This window comes from Myotis daubentonii, chromosome 1 (assembly GCF_963259705.1).
Source record: "Myotis daubentonii chromosome 1, mMyoDau2.1, whole genome shotgun sequence".
In the NCBI taxonomy this organism is placed as follows: domain Eukaryota; kingdom Metazoa; phylum Chordata; class Mammalia; order Chiroptera; family Vespertilionidae; genus Myotis; species Myotis daubentonii.
Genome location: NC_081840.1, coordinates 59,687,188 through 59,702,229, shown reverse-complemented (window position 1 = coordinate 59,702,229; position 15,042 = coordinate 59,687,188). Strand labels below are relative to the sequence as shown.

At 47.2% G+C, this 15,042-nt stretch overlaps 1 protein-coding gene across 1 annotated transcript in view; it reads right to left on the bottom strand.

Annotated features, from left to right (window-relative positions):
* SHC4 (SHC adaptor protein 4) overlaps positions 1–14,669 on the bottom strand; it is a 118,518-nt gene extending 103,849 nt beyond the window's left edge. The window contains exon 1 of the mRNA XM_059702104.1: positions 13,709–14,669. Within this exon, the coding sequence (XP_059558087.1) occupies positions 13,709–14,293 (585 nt within the window). The 5' untranslated portion in view covers positions 14,294–14,669. The remainder of the gene's footprint in view (positions 1–13,708) is intronic.
* Positions 14,670–15,042: the final 373 nt, after the last annotated feature.

Genomic DNA, 15,042 nt, shown 5'->3' with positions numbered 1-15,042 from the left:
AAGTTTTAGGTATTTATTTCAAACGTTCAGTACGCTTAAAATATTTTCTTTTCAAAACAAACACTCTTTCCAAGCATCTCTTCATCTAGCCAGAATTAGTATCTTTAACATCATTTCAGAAACCAAAAGAAAACCAGAATGAGAATAGACGCGCTTCTGGTCAGCATTCTCCTCCATCCCACCCACAGGCCCCATCTTGGCCAAAGCACCCGCCTGTGTTCTCTCCGGCAAAGCCATGCAGGTCAGTGGGCGGGAGAGAGGATGCATTTTTTTGAGTAAAGTACCTTGGTTTCTGGCAGACGATATGTAAGAATCGGCTTTGGCTAGAGCATATTTCCAATTGTTAATGTTATCCCATCTGAGAAAGATATGCATTTTTTTCCAAATGACAAATAAAAGCTGCTGCTAACACACTACATCTACTCTTGTAACAAACTTGTTCTATTCGTTTAATGTTTACAAAATGTTGTGAAGATACAAATGGCACCCTATAAAACGCAGACTGTTGTTAAAAGAAACAAAAAACAGAGGGTCTTCACTTAGTCTGAAGCTGGTAGAGCTATGTTGGCTGTGGGTTTTCTTTGCAAAGGGAAAGGCTTAGGGTCATAGATGAGTTTCTAAATTTAAACCTCTCTAGTTGCTGATTCAGTTTCATCTTCTGAAAACAGGGTCTGGGACAGGATTCTGCAGGGCAGTCGGATACCTGCTGTATCCTTAACTGTGTTTTGTATTTTCCAGTTTGCCTGGGGACACTCTATATAGCACTTTCTCCAAACAGAAACGGAGACTAAGAACAAGAGTATTCATTAAACACCGTCTGCTCTTCAAGGGCTAGATGCTGTTGTCATGGTTAGTGGGGGGAAACATGTAGAATGTAAAACACACTCATTGATTACAACTATGCAGCAAAGCTTTTGTACGCGATGCCAAAAATCAGAAATGTATTGTGAGACATGTCAACAGAACCAAGTTGCTGAACTGTTAGCACCCAATACTGCAAAAGCTGTGATTGGGTTTCCATTTAAGCAATTTGCTTCGGCCACCAGGCGGCTAGAATGTCCACACCTTCTGCTGCCACCATTTGAATTGTGGACGTACCAGGAACCCCACTGTATTGGTGCCACACCAGTACCAGTATATGGCAATTGTAATGGCCAATGAAATGACATGATTTAGGTAGATATTAAACAAACTGATAAAATATGAGTGTGGATTTCTTTTCTTTTTTTAAAAAAATATATTTTATTGATTTTTTACAGAGAGGAAGGGAGAGAGATAGAGAGTTAGAAACATCGATGAGAGAGAAACATCGATCAGCTGCCTCCTGCACATCTCCCACTGGGGATGTGCCCGCAACCCAGGTACATGCCCTTGACCGGAATTGAACCTGGGACCTTTCAGTCCGCAGGCTGACGCTCTATCCACTGAGCCAAACCGGTTTCGGCTGAGTGTGGATTTCTTAAAGGTAGTCATTTCCATAAAAATTAAGTCAAAAACTTTGGAAAGACTTTATGAAGGCAAGTTGCTTTAAAAAATAATGTTAGGTGTGGATAAGACGACTCTAAAATGATTTTTAAAATAAAACTGATTCTGCACTCAGGTTGCTTTGAGGATGTCTCCAAGATCTCACCTTAAAAAAACTAAAAGGAGGAATGTTGATAAGAAACTATGGGTAGAATTTGTGCAAGAGCAATGAAAGGGGATATTAATCATTGTATTTACAAAACTGAGAGAAAGGCCTCGACTTTACAAAACAAAAGCACATTTATATACGTTTAATTTAAGTGTCAAAAGAACATATGGACCAACTTCATCAGAGAAGAGGCCTCTACTATATTGTACTAAGTAACGCTCCATTCTTCTACCCTCAAAAATCACCTAACATCTACCTGCCTTCCTGGGACAGTTGTCAGGTTAGGAAAGATGCCCAATCGCCTGGCTTGGCGCACAAAGTGCACACAGGCCTAAGGCTCTCCTAACTCTGCTGGCCTGCTGGACACCATCCTCTCTTCAGTGACTCTCTGCGACATCAAGTTCAATGTATCAGAAATCAAACATCTCATCTTCTCACCATTGCTCTCCTCCTGTGTCCTCCAGGTCTTCTAACTGGCATGTTTTCCCACCCCAACCCAGGCCTTTTCCTCAAAAGCTCAGGCAGGTTGGATTGGAATCTGCCCTTCCTCTTTGCCCTCTTCATCAAATTTTTCTTCCTTAATATCTCTACCAATGTTTCTTAACTTCACTTCCTCTATGAAGACCCTGATATAGACATTGTCACCTTGACTATGGCTGTAACAGCCTTTGAGCAGATTCCCCACCTCCAGTTACTCACTCCCTTCTCTACACAAATGAATCCTGATGCCTCTTCTCAAATATCTAATAAACTTCTTGCTATAATCTGGCTCAGATCTTAGTTTATTATCTACCATTTTTTCCCAAGCAGCTTCTACCCTAACCAAACTAAAATCAGTGCTCTCCCTTGTATGTTAACCATATTTCCTCCATGTGGAATGCCCTTTTATAAATATACTAGAGGCCCATTGCACAAAATTCGTGCATGGATGGGGTCCCTAGGCCTGACTGGAGATCAGGGCCAATCAGGGCCAGGCCGATCAGGGCTGGGCCGGGCGCGGAAGGAACAGACACTAATGCCACCATCATCAGCACACCCACTACCATGAGATTCCCTGCCTCACCCCTTCCTCCTTCCCTCGCTGCCATGCCGCCACTGTGACAGGCAGGTGGTGGGCCGATCAGGGCCTGCCAGCCACGGGGAAGGATGGGGCACAGGAGGTTGGCTGCTGGCCCCAAGGAGGCAGCCAGCCCTTGGACCCCTGGGCTCTTGGCTGGGGGGAGGGACCGCAGAAGGTCGGCCAGCCAGGGGAGGTTGGCTGTGGGAACCCACTGACCACGAGGGGGCAGCTCCTGCGTTGAGCGTCTGCCCCCTGGTGGTCAGTGCGTACCATAGTGACCAGTCGTTCCAGTCATTCTGGTCACTTAGGCTTTTATATATACAGATATTTCCTTTGGTGTAACTGCTGCCCATTTTCAGGGACCATCTCAAATGCCATAATCTGCTCTGAAAGCCTTTTCTCATTGCCCAGCTAGAAGCTGTCTCTACCTCTTGGAGTTTATTACACTGATGGATTTGACTATTTGCTGTAGGTATACATCATTTTCTACCATGTGTTATGATTACTCATCTCCCAGTTTCAACTGAGAGTCTCACAAAGTGTGTTTGACAAAACAGTAGTTCCAGACAGAAGCTGAACAATAAATTTGAAAATGCTGCCTGCTCTAGTCCCCACCTTAGGAATTTCAGTGAGGATGAAGAAAAATGAATGTGTATGATAAATGTCTAAAGGTGGAATTAGCAGGACTTGAAAACTGGAGGCTGTGAGGGTAAGACAGAATAAGTGTATGATAAATGTCTAAAGGTGGAATTAGCAGGACTTGAAAACTGGAGGCTGTGAGGGTAAGACAGAATGAGTGGTCTAGAAAAGCGGTCGCCAACCTTTCAGACTTCACAGACCACCAGTGGTCTGCTGACCACCGGTGGGCGACCGCTGGTCTAGAATGACATTCGGATTTCTGACCTGAACAGCTGGGAACTGCCATTCACTGAGAACTCAAAAGGAGGGAGCGGAGGTACCAGTATCTAATGATGTCTGGCTTGCAACAGTTAAATTTAATATCTTAGTGGAGAGTGGCAGTAAGAAGATAAAAGGCCAAACCCATGGCTTTCTTGGTTCTCATCTTCCTTGAATAATCCCCGAGTTCTGACAGTTTTGTCCAACCTCTTTCTCCTCGAAACTCTCCCCTCCTTCCCCATCTTCTCTCCATCCTTCTCCTCACACTGCTAGTTCTGTCCCTGATGCTTTTTGCTCCTCTGCCTCCATGAAATACCTAAAGGTGGCACGCTCTAAGCCTCTCCTCTTCTTGCTCCACACCCTCATTTGGGTAGCCTTGTTCATTCCCGGTGTCTTGATGATTACAGCAGCAAAAAATGATTTCTCTTCAGCCCTAGCTATTCGACGTCCTCCAGGAGATTCCCACCTGGATGCTTTGAAGTCACCTTGAATGCAACACATGCAAAACGGAACTCACCCCCAAGTGCTTCCTGCTCCCCACTCCCTCCTCTGATGGGTCGCACATCTTTCCCCATTGCTATTGCCACTGCCTTTGTTCCCAAACGGCTTTGCCCCTGAGCTCCCTTTTCCCAGTCACTCTCCTTTTGGGTCCTCTCTGAGCACTGCAGCCCATATAATCTTTCTAAAACATACCTCTGGTTTGTCATTCCCCTATTTTAAAAAAAAATCCATAGTTTTCTGTTGGAAAACCCAACTTTTCAGACATTATACAACTTTTTTTTTAATATATGTTATTGATTTTTTACAGAGAGGAAGGGAGAGAGAGAGAGAGTTAGAAACATCGATGAGAGAGGAACATCGATCAGCTGCCTCCTGCACATCTCCTACTGGGGATGTGCCCGCAACCAAGGTACATGCCCTTGGCCGGAATCGAACCTGGGACCTTTCAGTACACAAGCCGACGCTCTATCCACTGAGCCAAACCGGTTTCAGCTATACAACTTTGTAATAGCATCCGTTCATCTTATTTTTTCTCAGACCTCCTACAGATACCCCATGCCCTCTCCCACCAAGTCAAATTGCTCACTCTTTCCCACACACATCCTCCACTTCCCACCTCCGTGCCTCCCCTCCTGTCAGTGCCTTTGCCCAGAATGCTCTTCCTCCATCTCTGCCTGTGAAAACACAAATGATTTAGTTAAGACTCAGTGAAGATGCCGCCTCCTTCATGAAACCTTCTCTAACCACCTCAAATGGAAGGAGTTCACTTTCCTCCCTCAACTCCCACATGCTTTACTTGCATCATTTTGGCGTCATTTATTATCCACTGACCAATATCATAGACATGTGTGTGGACATCTTTGTTCTCCTCTCACCTTTCATATTAGAACCTCCTCGTGCAAGAATTATGTCTTATTCAGAAAAGGTACTAAAAGAGCCTGGCCTGGGAGTCAGGAGACCTGAGTCTGAGTCCTTGCTCTGCCGCTGATGAGCCCTGTGACCTTGGATAGCTTAGCTTGCCATGAAACAGAACTTTGCAGTCTAATATATCAGTCTGTGTCCCGAGTCCAGGGTTAAAGGAACCATGTTGAGGAGAGGGGAAGGAGGAGGCAATGTTTTTCAAGGCCCTAGAGTTGGCAGAGGTAAAAAAAAAATCAAGTTTGAATTATACATCTCGCCATTTCCTAATGAATGATTCATAGAAATTATGATCTGACAACACTGAGGGGAAAATCCAATTTCTGAGGTTGTCCTGATTGCCCTTGGGCTTTTTCCTCAGGTTGCTTGCCTTCCATCACTTCTTCCCTTCTAACTAGAGGGCGTTTCCAATCCCCAAACAAACCCTTCTAAAAAGTTACTTATACGTTAGTTGTTAAAAATCTTAATGCATTTCCTATGAAATGAAGGTCTGGACAATGGTAGGATGCCATGGTTAGGATACCAAGTTAGCCTGGAAACGACCTTTAGCCCAGAGAGCACCTGAGGTCGAAACTGCTGCCAGTACCTGATCTACAAGTAAGCACTAGTAGCACATGGCATTAGCCCCATGGTCATTCCCATCACTTGAGATCCCCATGTGGAAGCCTGAGGAGTATTGTTTGGGTCAGGGTAAGAGAGTGAACTATAATATTTAGAGAATCTGTGGGTTTAAAGAAGAAAATTTGAGAAAATTAGAAGGAGTTTAGGTTGATTTCTCAGACTAATCAATTGTCTATTCTTCTATTCATTGTTTCCTCCTAATGCACATCCCAGGCTTATGCACTTCGTCCCGCGGACTCGGGGTTTCTCGGCCTCAGTAGTACTACTGCCACTTTGGGCCTGAGAGTTCTGTGTTCTGTCTCCATGAGTGGGCTGTCCTTTCCTTTGTGTCTTCCTGTTGTGTCCTCCTACCATTGTCACCTCTTTTGTTTGCCAGCTGCTTCTGGATTTCCCATTAACTTGCTTAAGCCATCTGTCCTCCCTACCTTCAGGGGCAGGAAGTGGGAAGAAGATGGCTGGCTGATACTGGTGGTGTCTGACCATGATGAACCCTCAACCTGCACCCTGGGGCCAGGTCCCAGGCAAGTGGCCAGGCCTCCTAAGGGGAGTGGCTGGAGAGGCAGCTAGCCAGGCTAAATTCTCAGCAAAGGGCTCCCAGAATTGGGAGAGATTCTAGTGTGAAAATGGAGCCTCGATCCAGGGGTGCCTCCCATCTAACTATCAACATTCTAAACAATGAACTGAAGGCCAGAGGCCATTTTCCCATTTGGGGACATAAAATGAGCCCCCTGTTCACTATGTGATACTGGTTAGAGGTTTGGAGGTGAATAATGACCAAAATTAAAGCAGGAAATGACTTGGTGTTAGATTTCATAATATTTTTAATGGCCCTAGCTGGTTTGGCTCGGTGGATAGAGCACCAGCCCATGAACCAAAGGGTCCTGAGTTTGAGTCCGGTCAAGGGGACATACCTTGGTTGGAGGCTTGATCACTAGTCCTTGCTGGGGTGTAAGTGGGAGAGATGTGAGAGATGTTTCTCTCTCTGTCTTTCTCCCTCCCTTCCACTCTCTCTAAAAAAAATCAATGGAAAAATATGCTCAGGTGAGGATTAACACAAAAATATATATATTTTTAATGTCATCTTGTACACCTAAGTTTATGGCTGCAAATTTATACATACTTATCATCATTGCTATATCTATAAATTCCTGTTATTCTGACCTCAACCAATGTTCTCAATCAACATTCCAGCTCTTTGAGACCTGTCGACTTTTCCAAATACCTCCTTGCAAAACCCTCCCATTGCATGTACCAGCTATATGTGGGCAGCAGCAAGGCCTGTATCTTTTGGTCTCCATGATCTTAATATGTCAATGCAAATATGACCAGATCCCTGAGCTCCAAAGCTTGTATCTTTTAGGAGAGGGGAGGAAACCCCAGCTACCTCACATGCCTGCAGCTGGTGGGAAGGGGCGAGGAGTCACCTTGCTTCATGAGCTGTGTGCAACATTTTATCACTGTCCTCGAGAGGGGGCTGTCACATTGGGAACTGTATTGGGAACAGGGTTGATTCAATATAATCATAGTGACATGATATTGGCTTTAAAGTAGTATGAAAAGGGAAATGAGACGACAAGCCATACTGAGAAGACAAGCCCAAAGGGTTGTGGAAAATGAATGAAACGTTGTACAAGTACTGGTCCAACAAGGACATGTTACCACCCATAAACAAAAAGGTGGACTTGGTAAAAGCAATGCACTTTGGGCTCCTTGCCACTCCGTCCTTGCTCTCTTTTCCCTTCTCACTGATTTTTAAATACAGTTTTCCTATTAGAAAAAAATGTTTTCATTCTGGTCTTTTAAAAAGCACACGCACAGCATTTTAATCAAGCAGACACATCTGCATTGCATGTTCAGGGAGTGGGGGAAGGTGAAGCAAGATAAGGGTAGAAAATAGAGCATCGTACACAGTTCATGTCTGGGCTCCACCACTAAGTTGCTGTGTGCATGGGGCAAGTCACTTTACGTCTCTGATCCTCTGTTTCCTCAACTAAAAATAAGGTTTTGAACTTGGTCATCTCTAAGACTCTTTTCTTCTAGTTAACATTCTAGTGGCCAGGGGTTCTCAAGGACTGGACAGATCAAACCATGTGTGAGGGTTTAAAGAGAATAACAGGCCTGGTCGGCATGGCTCAGTATCAACCTATGACACAGGAGGTCACAGTTCGATTCCCAGTCAGGGCACATGCCCGGGATGCAGGCTCAATCCCCACTGTGGGGCCTGCAGGAGGCAGCTGATCAATGATTCTCTCTCATCATTGATGTTTCTATCTCTCTCTCCCTCTCCCTTCCTCTCTGAAATAAAAAAAAATTTTTTTGGTTTTTTTTAAAGAGAGAGAATAGCAGGAACAACAGGTCAAATCTGCCAGGGTTTTCCTAAGCTCTAGCAAAATCAAGTCCTACATCTACTCCAAGAAAGAAAGAGGAAAAACAACACAATATTCTCAAGGCCAAATTGTCAGTTTTAGCTGGAATTATTTCCTCCCTCCCCTTCTACCTCCTTTTTAACCACCAATGACTTAGAACAGGGGGAAATTAGCAGTGGGCTGTGAGTGCCTGACCCACACCTCTCAGGTCTGCCTTTATTTTGCATGGACCGTGGGACTGTCTCTTCAGGGATTTCCTGGAGTTACAAATCTCCGTCTTTCAAGGTTAGAGTTACCAGACTGCCTGTGTGTGTAGCAGGGCCTTTTTCTCTTAGCACTTTGTCTATAGAAAATAGAGAAAGGTTAACTCACTCCGGCTGCTTCTACAGTCCTCAGGTTGAACACCGAGCCCCAACCTGGCCTGGCTGATTAGACCACGTGAGTGATGCCAAGTTCTCAGGATCCCAGCCACCATCATTCACCCTGGCCTGCCCTGGACCAGCCTGCCCTCTGCCCCCCACCCACACCCCCCATAATCCTACACGCAGATGCTATTCTACAACCTGACTCCTCTCTCACTATTTCTCTGAAATTGACCACCTGCGCCCATGCCAGTATAACATACCCCTTTCTGCTTGACTGGTGAAGCCAGCTCAGTGTTAGTAAGAGGGTGCCAAGGGCATTCCTTCTCCTCTCTATTAACAAAGAAACGTAAAAAGTTATTTCCTTCAGGAAACTGCCCTGAATCTGTTTTCTAACCAAAAGAGATCCTAAGAGAAGGATACTTAAGACCAGTGGGAAAGGAGACCTGGCGTCTCCGGATCTCAGGCAGCATTTTGTTCAAACTTCTTGTTTTAAATCTGAGAAAAGCAGAGAGGTAAGGTGACTCACCCAAGGTCACACAGCTATTTAATGTGAGGGCCATTACTCTAACCCAGATCTTGTCACACCTAGACCTGTGCACTCCTGTGAAAAGGATACTTGGGCAGACAGAACATTGTAGCTCTGTGGACTACATCTAATCTAGACAACAGACAGCACTAACCTATTAGCTCAGTGTTAAGACACAACATTAGACACAGGAGGATAGACAATAAGAGTGTGCTGTGATATTTACAAAGGAAGTAAAGAAAATACCTCAATACAAATTTGTATTTGCATACAAAGCTGATGAGCCCAATACCCAAGGATGTCTATGTGGGCAAACACATTGCAGTTAATGTTCTGGGGGACTGTTATGATTGAATTACATCGCCCAAAAAGGTAGGTTGAAGTCAACCCCAAGAACCTGTGAATGAGACCTTATTTGGAGGTAGAGTCTTTGCAGATGTAATCAGGTTAAGATACAGTCTTGCTGAATTCATATGGGCCCTACCCCAGGGTCTGGTGTCCTTATAAGAAGAGGGAAATTTGAACATGAACACACAGGAGAGAAAGCCACGTGAAGAGGAGGCAGAGATTAGAGTCATGTATCCACAAGTCAAGGAATGCCAAGGACTGCTGATTTCAGAGTTCTAGTCTCCGGAATTGCAAGAGAATAACTATCTGTTGTTGTAAGCCACCCAGTTTGTGATATTTGTCACCGCCGCCCTAGGACACTAACACGGTCTAAGGAATTGGTTGGGCTGGGCTGGGCTGAAGTGAGGAGACTGAAATCATGCAAATGAATGCGACCCAGCAAGCTCTCAGGGTCGTTCCTGTAATAAAGCTCCCCTGCATAGTGTGGTCCTCCACACACACTACTCCACTCACACACTTCCAGGACGCCTGGAAGGAGCCGAGCAATGGAGGGAGACAAGCCTGGGTTTGAATCCTGTCTGCTACTTGGGTTGTAAAGGGCAGATAACCAACTTCTGGGGTCTCAGTGCCCTCACTTGGAGAAGTCAGCCTCCCTCTGAGGGTCAGTGTGAGAACTAACATGTTCACCTGTCGCAGCAGGGTTTCCCTGTCTTTGCTTTATGTAGTCTTTGAACTAAATTACAGGCAATTTGGGGGGTTGGGGACGGGAAAGTTTAAACACTTCCCACTGGAGAAAGGAGCCTAGAGTCATTCAACGCCGGTGCTGGGGGGCACCGTGAAGGCCATGAAGACCAAGCCGCTCATTTTAGAGATGAGCACACCCGTCACGTTGTATGTTTTCCACACTCACCACAGACATGGGGGGCACCTGGGAGGCCTCCAGGTGGATGTCTGCTGATGGGTGAAGTGACGCGTGGGGAGACCTCAGGAAAAAATGAGACTTAATCTTATGGCGAAAATAAACCATTTGGCATCGTGCGGCAGACTTCACTCACCTCACTACTTTGCTCAGACCTGGCTGGCTGTTTCTGGCCCAGCACCTCTCAAAGGGTGACTTGCTGGCCATCTCCCTTGAGTGACCTCCAGGGTGTGCAAGGCCTGAGCTTAAATGGAAGTGACTCAAAATTAGGTGCTCAGGATTTCCAACGTATTTTCAGCTGTCTAACTGAGTCTACGGCAAGAGACCAAAAGAAGTCGTTTTAAAAAGGATATTTAACCCAAAGTCAACTGTAACTTAGAGGGCAAATACAGTTCCTATTGGAAAGATAAAATGGGCAAGGAAACATAATGAACTATGCCATTTTTAGCCCCCACACAATATACCTGCCATCCCCACCCAGGCCACTGCCTTTCTTACTTCCCCTGCTGTATTGCTCTCCTAACACCTACTACACATGACATATTCTACTGACCTGTCTATTCAATATTCAACCAGAGCCCATCTCTTCTTCCTAGAATGTAAGTTCCACCAAGGCCCAGACCTGGTCTCTTTTATTCACATATGTATCCCCAGGGCCTGTCACATAAATTGGTTCACAATACATATTCGTTGAATACATGAGTGAATGAATAAACAAGTAAGTTTTGGGGGGGAGGGAGGCAGTCATATCATGCGGATGAGGAAGTGAAATATGTGGCCGCCTCTTGCCTATAAAATCTGTCCCTATGCGACTCGCCATTAAGAATATCCCTGTCACTTCTATGCCTTGCTTCCACCATCACCGAGTAACCTTTGGTTTAAGTCTTCCTATGTACCTGTTCCTATATAGGGATCCCAATTTTGGTTCAGTATTTTTCACTGTAAATTAATAGGTTTCCATTTCATTTTTTTTTTTTAATTGGTTCACATCTCAAAGAATCCTGAGGAACAGAATCTCAACCACGAGGGAAACCTGTGGTGAAAAGAGCCCAGAATGGCACGCAAGGGACTGGGGTTCTAGATCTGTCCTTTTAACTTCTGTGTGACCTTTAAAAAATCACTTATCTGGGCTTCAGTTTCTCTGTAGAGGCATTGAACTTGATCAGTTCTGAGCCCTTGCCATCTTTCAAAGTTAGGATTCTATAAAAATTATTAAAGTAAGCTCTTCTGTGTGTTTCAACTTCCTAAGAGAGGTGTCAACTGGTATCTCACATCGCGGTCTAATGGCAAAATAGGATGGGTCATGGGTCACACTCTTCCTGGGGTCGGTTGTCATCCCAGGGAAAGACAGATGGGGTTCTCATTAAAAATGCAAAATGCCAGTGGAGGCGCTCCCCAGGGACGATGGAGAGCACACAGCAACTCTTGCCATTTAAAATGGTACAGGTGGTGCCTGGGTGTGGGCAGGTGGGAGGCGGTACCAGAGGGGAGGAAAGGCACAGCAGAAGGTAGGGGATGTCTCGGTGATGGGAAGGCAGGTGCCAAGACCATGGGTTTGGAGAGGCAGTCATTTTCCTGTTAGGACCGAGCAGACACTTACGCTTGGCAAATGAGACTGTGCCCATGAACTTTTAGTAGATACATGAAGCTATTTCCAGTATGAGTCATGTCATTGTGGAGGAGTGCAAGAGCTGAGTGTCCCATAAGTTCATCTTCCTTAGAGGTTTTAATTATCCATCTTCCAAGGCTGCCCCAAGCCTGCTCTCTTTGTAACCCTCTCAATGTTCATTATTGGTCTTCCTAGAGATTTTAATTGCCTGTTTATAATACAGTTATCGGGCTAACTCTGAAATTTACACCTTCACATGAAACTCCTCACCTGAGTGCTAGTCTTAAGTGACAGCCTACTTACAAATAAGTGCCACTTGGATAACATCACTTTAAATGTAACATGTCAAGGGCAAACGTAGCATGAGTCTCCCCAATTCATTCGGCTTCTATCACTGGCTTCACTACTCTTATTCTGAGACTTAAGTCTGAAGGTATTTTTCACTCCTCACAACCCCCTTCATCAGCCTTTCCCCCAACTTCCATAAACAACAAGCACAAACTCGCCAATCTGCCCACTGCTCAATAAATGTTGACCATTCCATGATTTGTATTATGACCTGAAATGATCTGACCCATCGCCCAAAGCTGCTGAGGCTTCTCACGGTTTCTCTCACACTCATCTCCTTTCTCTCATCGCTACCTTCACCCATGTTTTCATTCTTCTTTCCTGAACTTTCTTTCTTATTGACCTTCCAATCTCCAATTTCTCCTGGCTTCAATTCATCACAAATAAATCCACAGGTTGATCTTTTTGAAACCATTTTGGTGAAGTCACAGTTTACCTACAAACCTACAAGGGATCTAGTCATTGTTTAAAAACTCCTCATTCGACATCTAAGAGCTTTCTTTGGTCAACTGCTCCCTTCTTCCCAAGCTATCCATGATCTATACTGGCCTCTTTCTGACTCGTATTTGTTTGAGCCCCAGCTATGTACCACCCCTCATTACAGCATGCCCCTTCTCTCAGGAAAGCCCAGCCTCTGTGATGCTGGCCTGCAGCCACCACAGTCACACCTGCCTTTAGGCTGTGCTCATATTCTTGCCCTGCTAGGAATCTCCTCCCGTCTGCCAATCCAGATGTGTTCTCTCTTCCAAGATGCACCTTTCCCTGAAGGGGCCTCGTGAATAAATCCCAGATCACAAGCTTCCATCTTTCTGAATTCCCTCAGCCTTCTCACACTAGATATCTATTACTAGGTATCTCTCTCTTTTTTATTTCACATGCACTCGTCGATCTCCTCAATTGAAAGGTGAGCTCCAGAAGGGCAAGGACCAAATCTACTTCTTTCACCCAGACCTGGACTGGGCAAGAGCAGATGCAAAGCCAGCAAGGACCTCGGCTTTGCACACAGCTCCTGGACAAGTCGCACTTGCCTCAGCGCAGGCAATAAATGCAAAAATGCGCACCAAAGACCTAAGACTGGGTCCTCATACAAGACTAGAGACTTGGCCATGTTTTGAGACGTGCTTGTTAAATGCTAAATTGAAATTTAAAGTATAATTCAAGTTCCTTACACAGCATGTATTCCTCTAGCACAGAAATCTCTCCCGAAGTACAATGGCCGGTGTAACCTACAGGGTCTCAATCACTAATCAGATTTGAAATTCTGGACTCTTCTTGGCCAGAATGCTAGGTCCAGTGGGGACAAGAAGGCGTTATGTCCGCTGTCCCGATAAGAAGTTGCCCCACACCTGGCAACTACCCTAAGTTAGCACTAGTTCATGCCCTTGAACCAAAGTGGTGCGACTCCAGTACAAGGCAGGTATTTGCAGAGCCCGTAAGCCCGGTTCCCCTCCTGCCCTGGGTCCGGTTGCACAATGTCCTGTCCAAACCTAGCCCACAGCCCGGTGGTGTGCGGCCCCCCGCAGAAAGCAGAGAAGAGGCCCCTGTCTGTGCCCAGGAGCCCTTGGGCGTGCAGAGAGGGAGACGGAAACGGACTCACCTTCACACAGTAGGTCATGCCCATCCCCAACAGGTGCTGCAGGAAGTGCCTGTCCTGCCGGCTCCCGGGGGTCGGGTCCCCAGGGCCCGGGAGGGGGCAGGCATCGGGAGTTAGGGCGCTTGCCCTGCGCCCCACCACGTCCTGCTGCTGCGGAGGTGCAGACCCGGACCTATTTAGACTGTTTTCGGGTGAAGCCGGGCTGCTGGGAGCCGGATCCTGGCTTTCCTGGAGCTTCAGCCGGGGCACCTCTTTGGTCCCCAAGCAAAAGTTTTTCAGACTCAGCAAGGTGGCTGGGTTGGCCAGCTTCACGCTGGCCATCCGCGGGATCAAGGTGCACAGTGGGGTGGGGCTCTCCTGGGACGGCGAGGGGGCATCTTCAGCCGGCAAGTGAGGGGCCAGGGCGGGGTAGGGAGGCTGCGGGGAGCCCTTGTTCCCGACGGAGCCTCCGGGGCTGCCTTCGTCCAAGGACGTGACGGACTCGTTCCGAAAGCGGCTGTACTTGGCCCTGTGCAGCATCCCGGGGTGCCCGAAGAGTCCTACATGCAGCGCGAGTCCTGCCCAGCCGTCCGGGCTGCGTTCTCGCATAGCCTTGGCAGCGCTGAGACTGGACACTGTGGCATCAATCGCCGCTCGTCTGCTAGATAACCGGTGCGGAAAGCAAATGTCTCCACGCCCCGTGCGGCTCGCGGCGGCCACCTCTTCGGCTCGGCGGCCGAGCCCTTGGGGGTGACAGCCGAGAGGGAAGACGGCTCCCCAGCTCCCAGCCCTCCCCCGGTCCGGGCGGCAGCACCCGGTGTCCTCGCCTGGATTCCTCGCCGGGTCAGCCTCGGTTGGGTCCCGGCTCGCGGCGGCGGGGACCACTCAAGGCCAACTCTTGGGAGCAGACCCCGGCCCCGCACCGGCCCGCGGGTCCCGCAGCCTCGCCTGCGGTGCTGGAGGTTGCAGAAATATTCAGCGCCCCCACCCCCACCCCCACCCCCAGCCGCCCCGCGGCACACAGGAACTTTCAAACCTGCTCCCTCCGGCTCCCACAGGGCGGGGCAATGACTGGCCTATTAACCCTTTGTTCCAGTGATTGTCCATTTAAAAAAGAAAAAGAAAAGGTCTATCGGAGCCAAAGGGCTTTCTGCCTGAGTTTCTTGATTCTAATGGCTGCCCTCTCTTGGAAGATCTTGTCTTGCATTCCGTCTGGGCCACAGGCCAGGAGAACTAGTGGCCGGAGCTGCTCGGCGTTATTTCAGGGACTTGTGGTCCCTCCGAGTTCCTCGCCTCCCCTCCCGCCGGCCCGCCCTGGCCCAGAGCATCCGTCCCTCTCAGAGCTTCTTTCGGGAGCG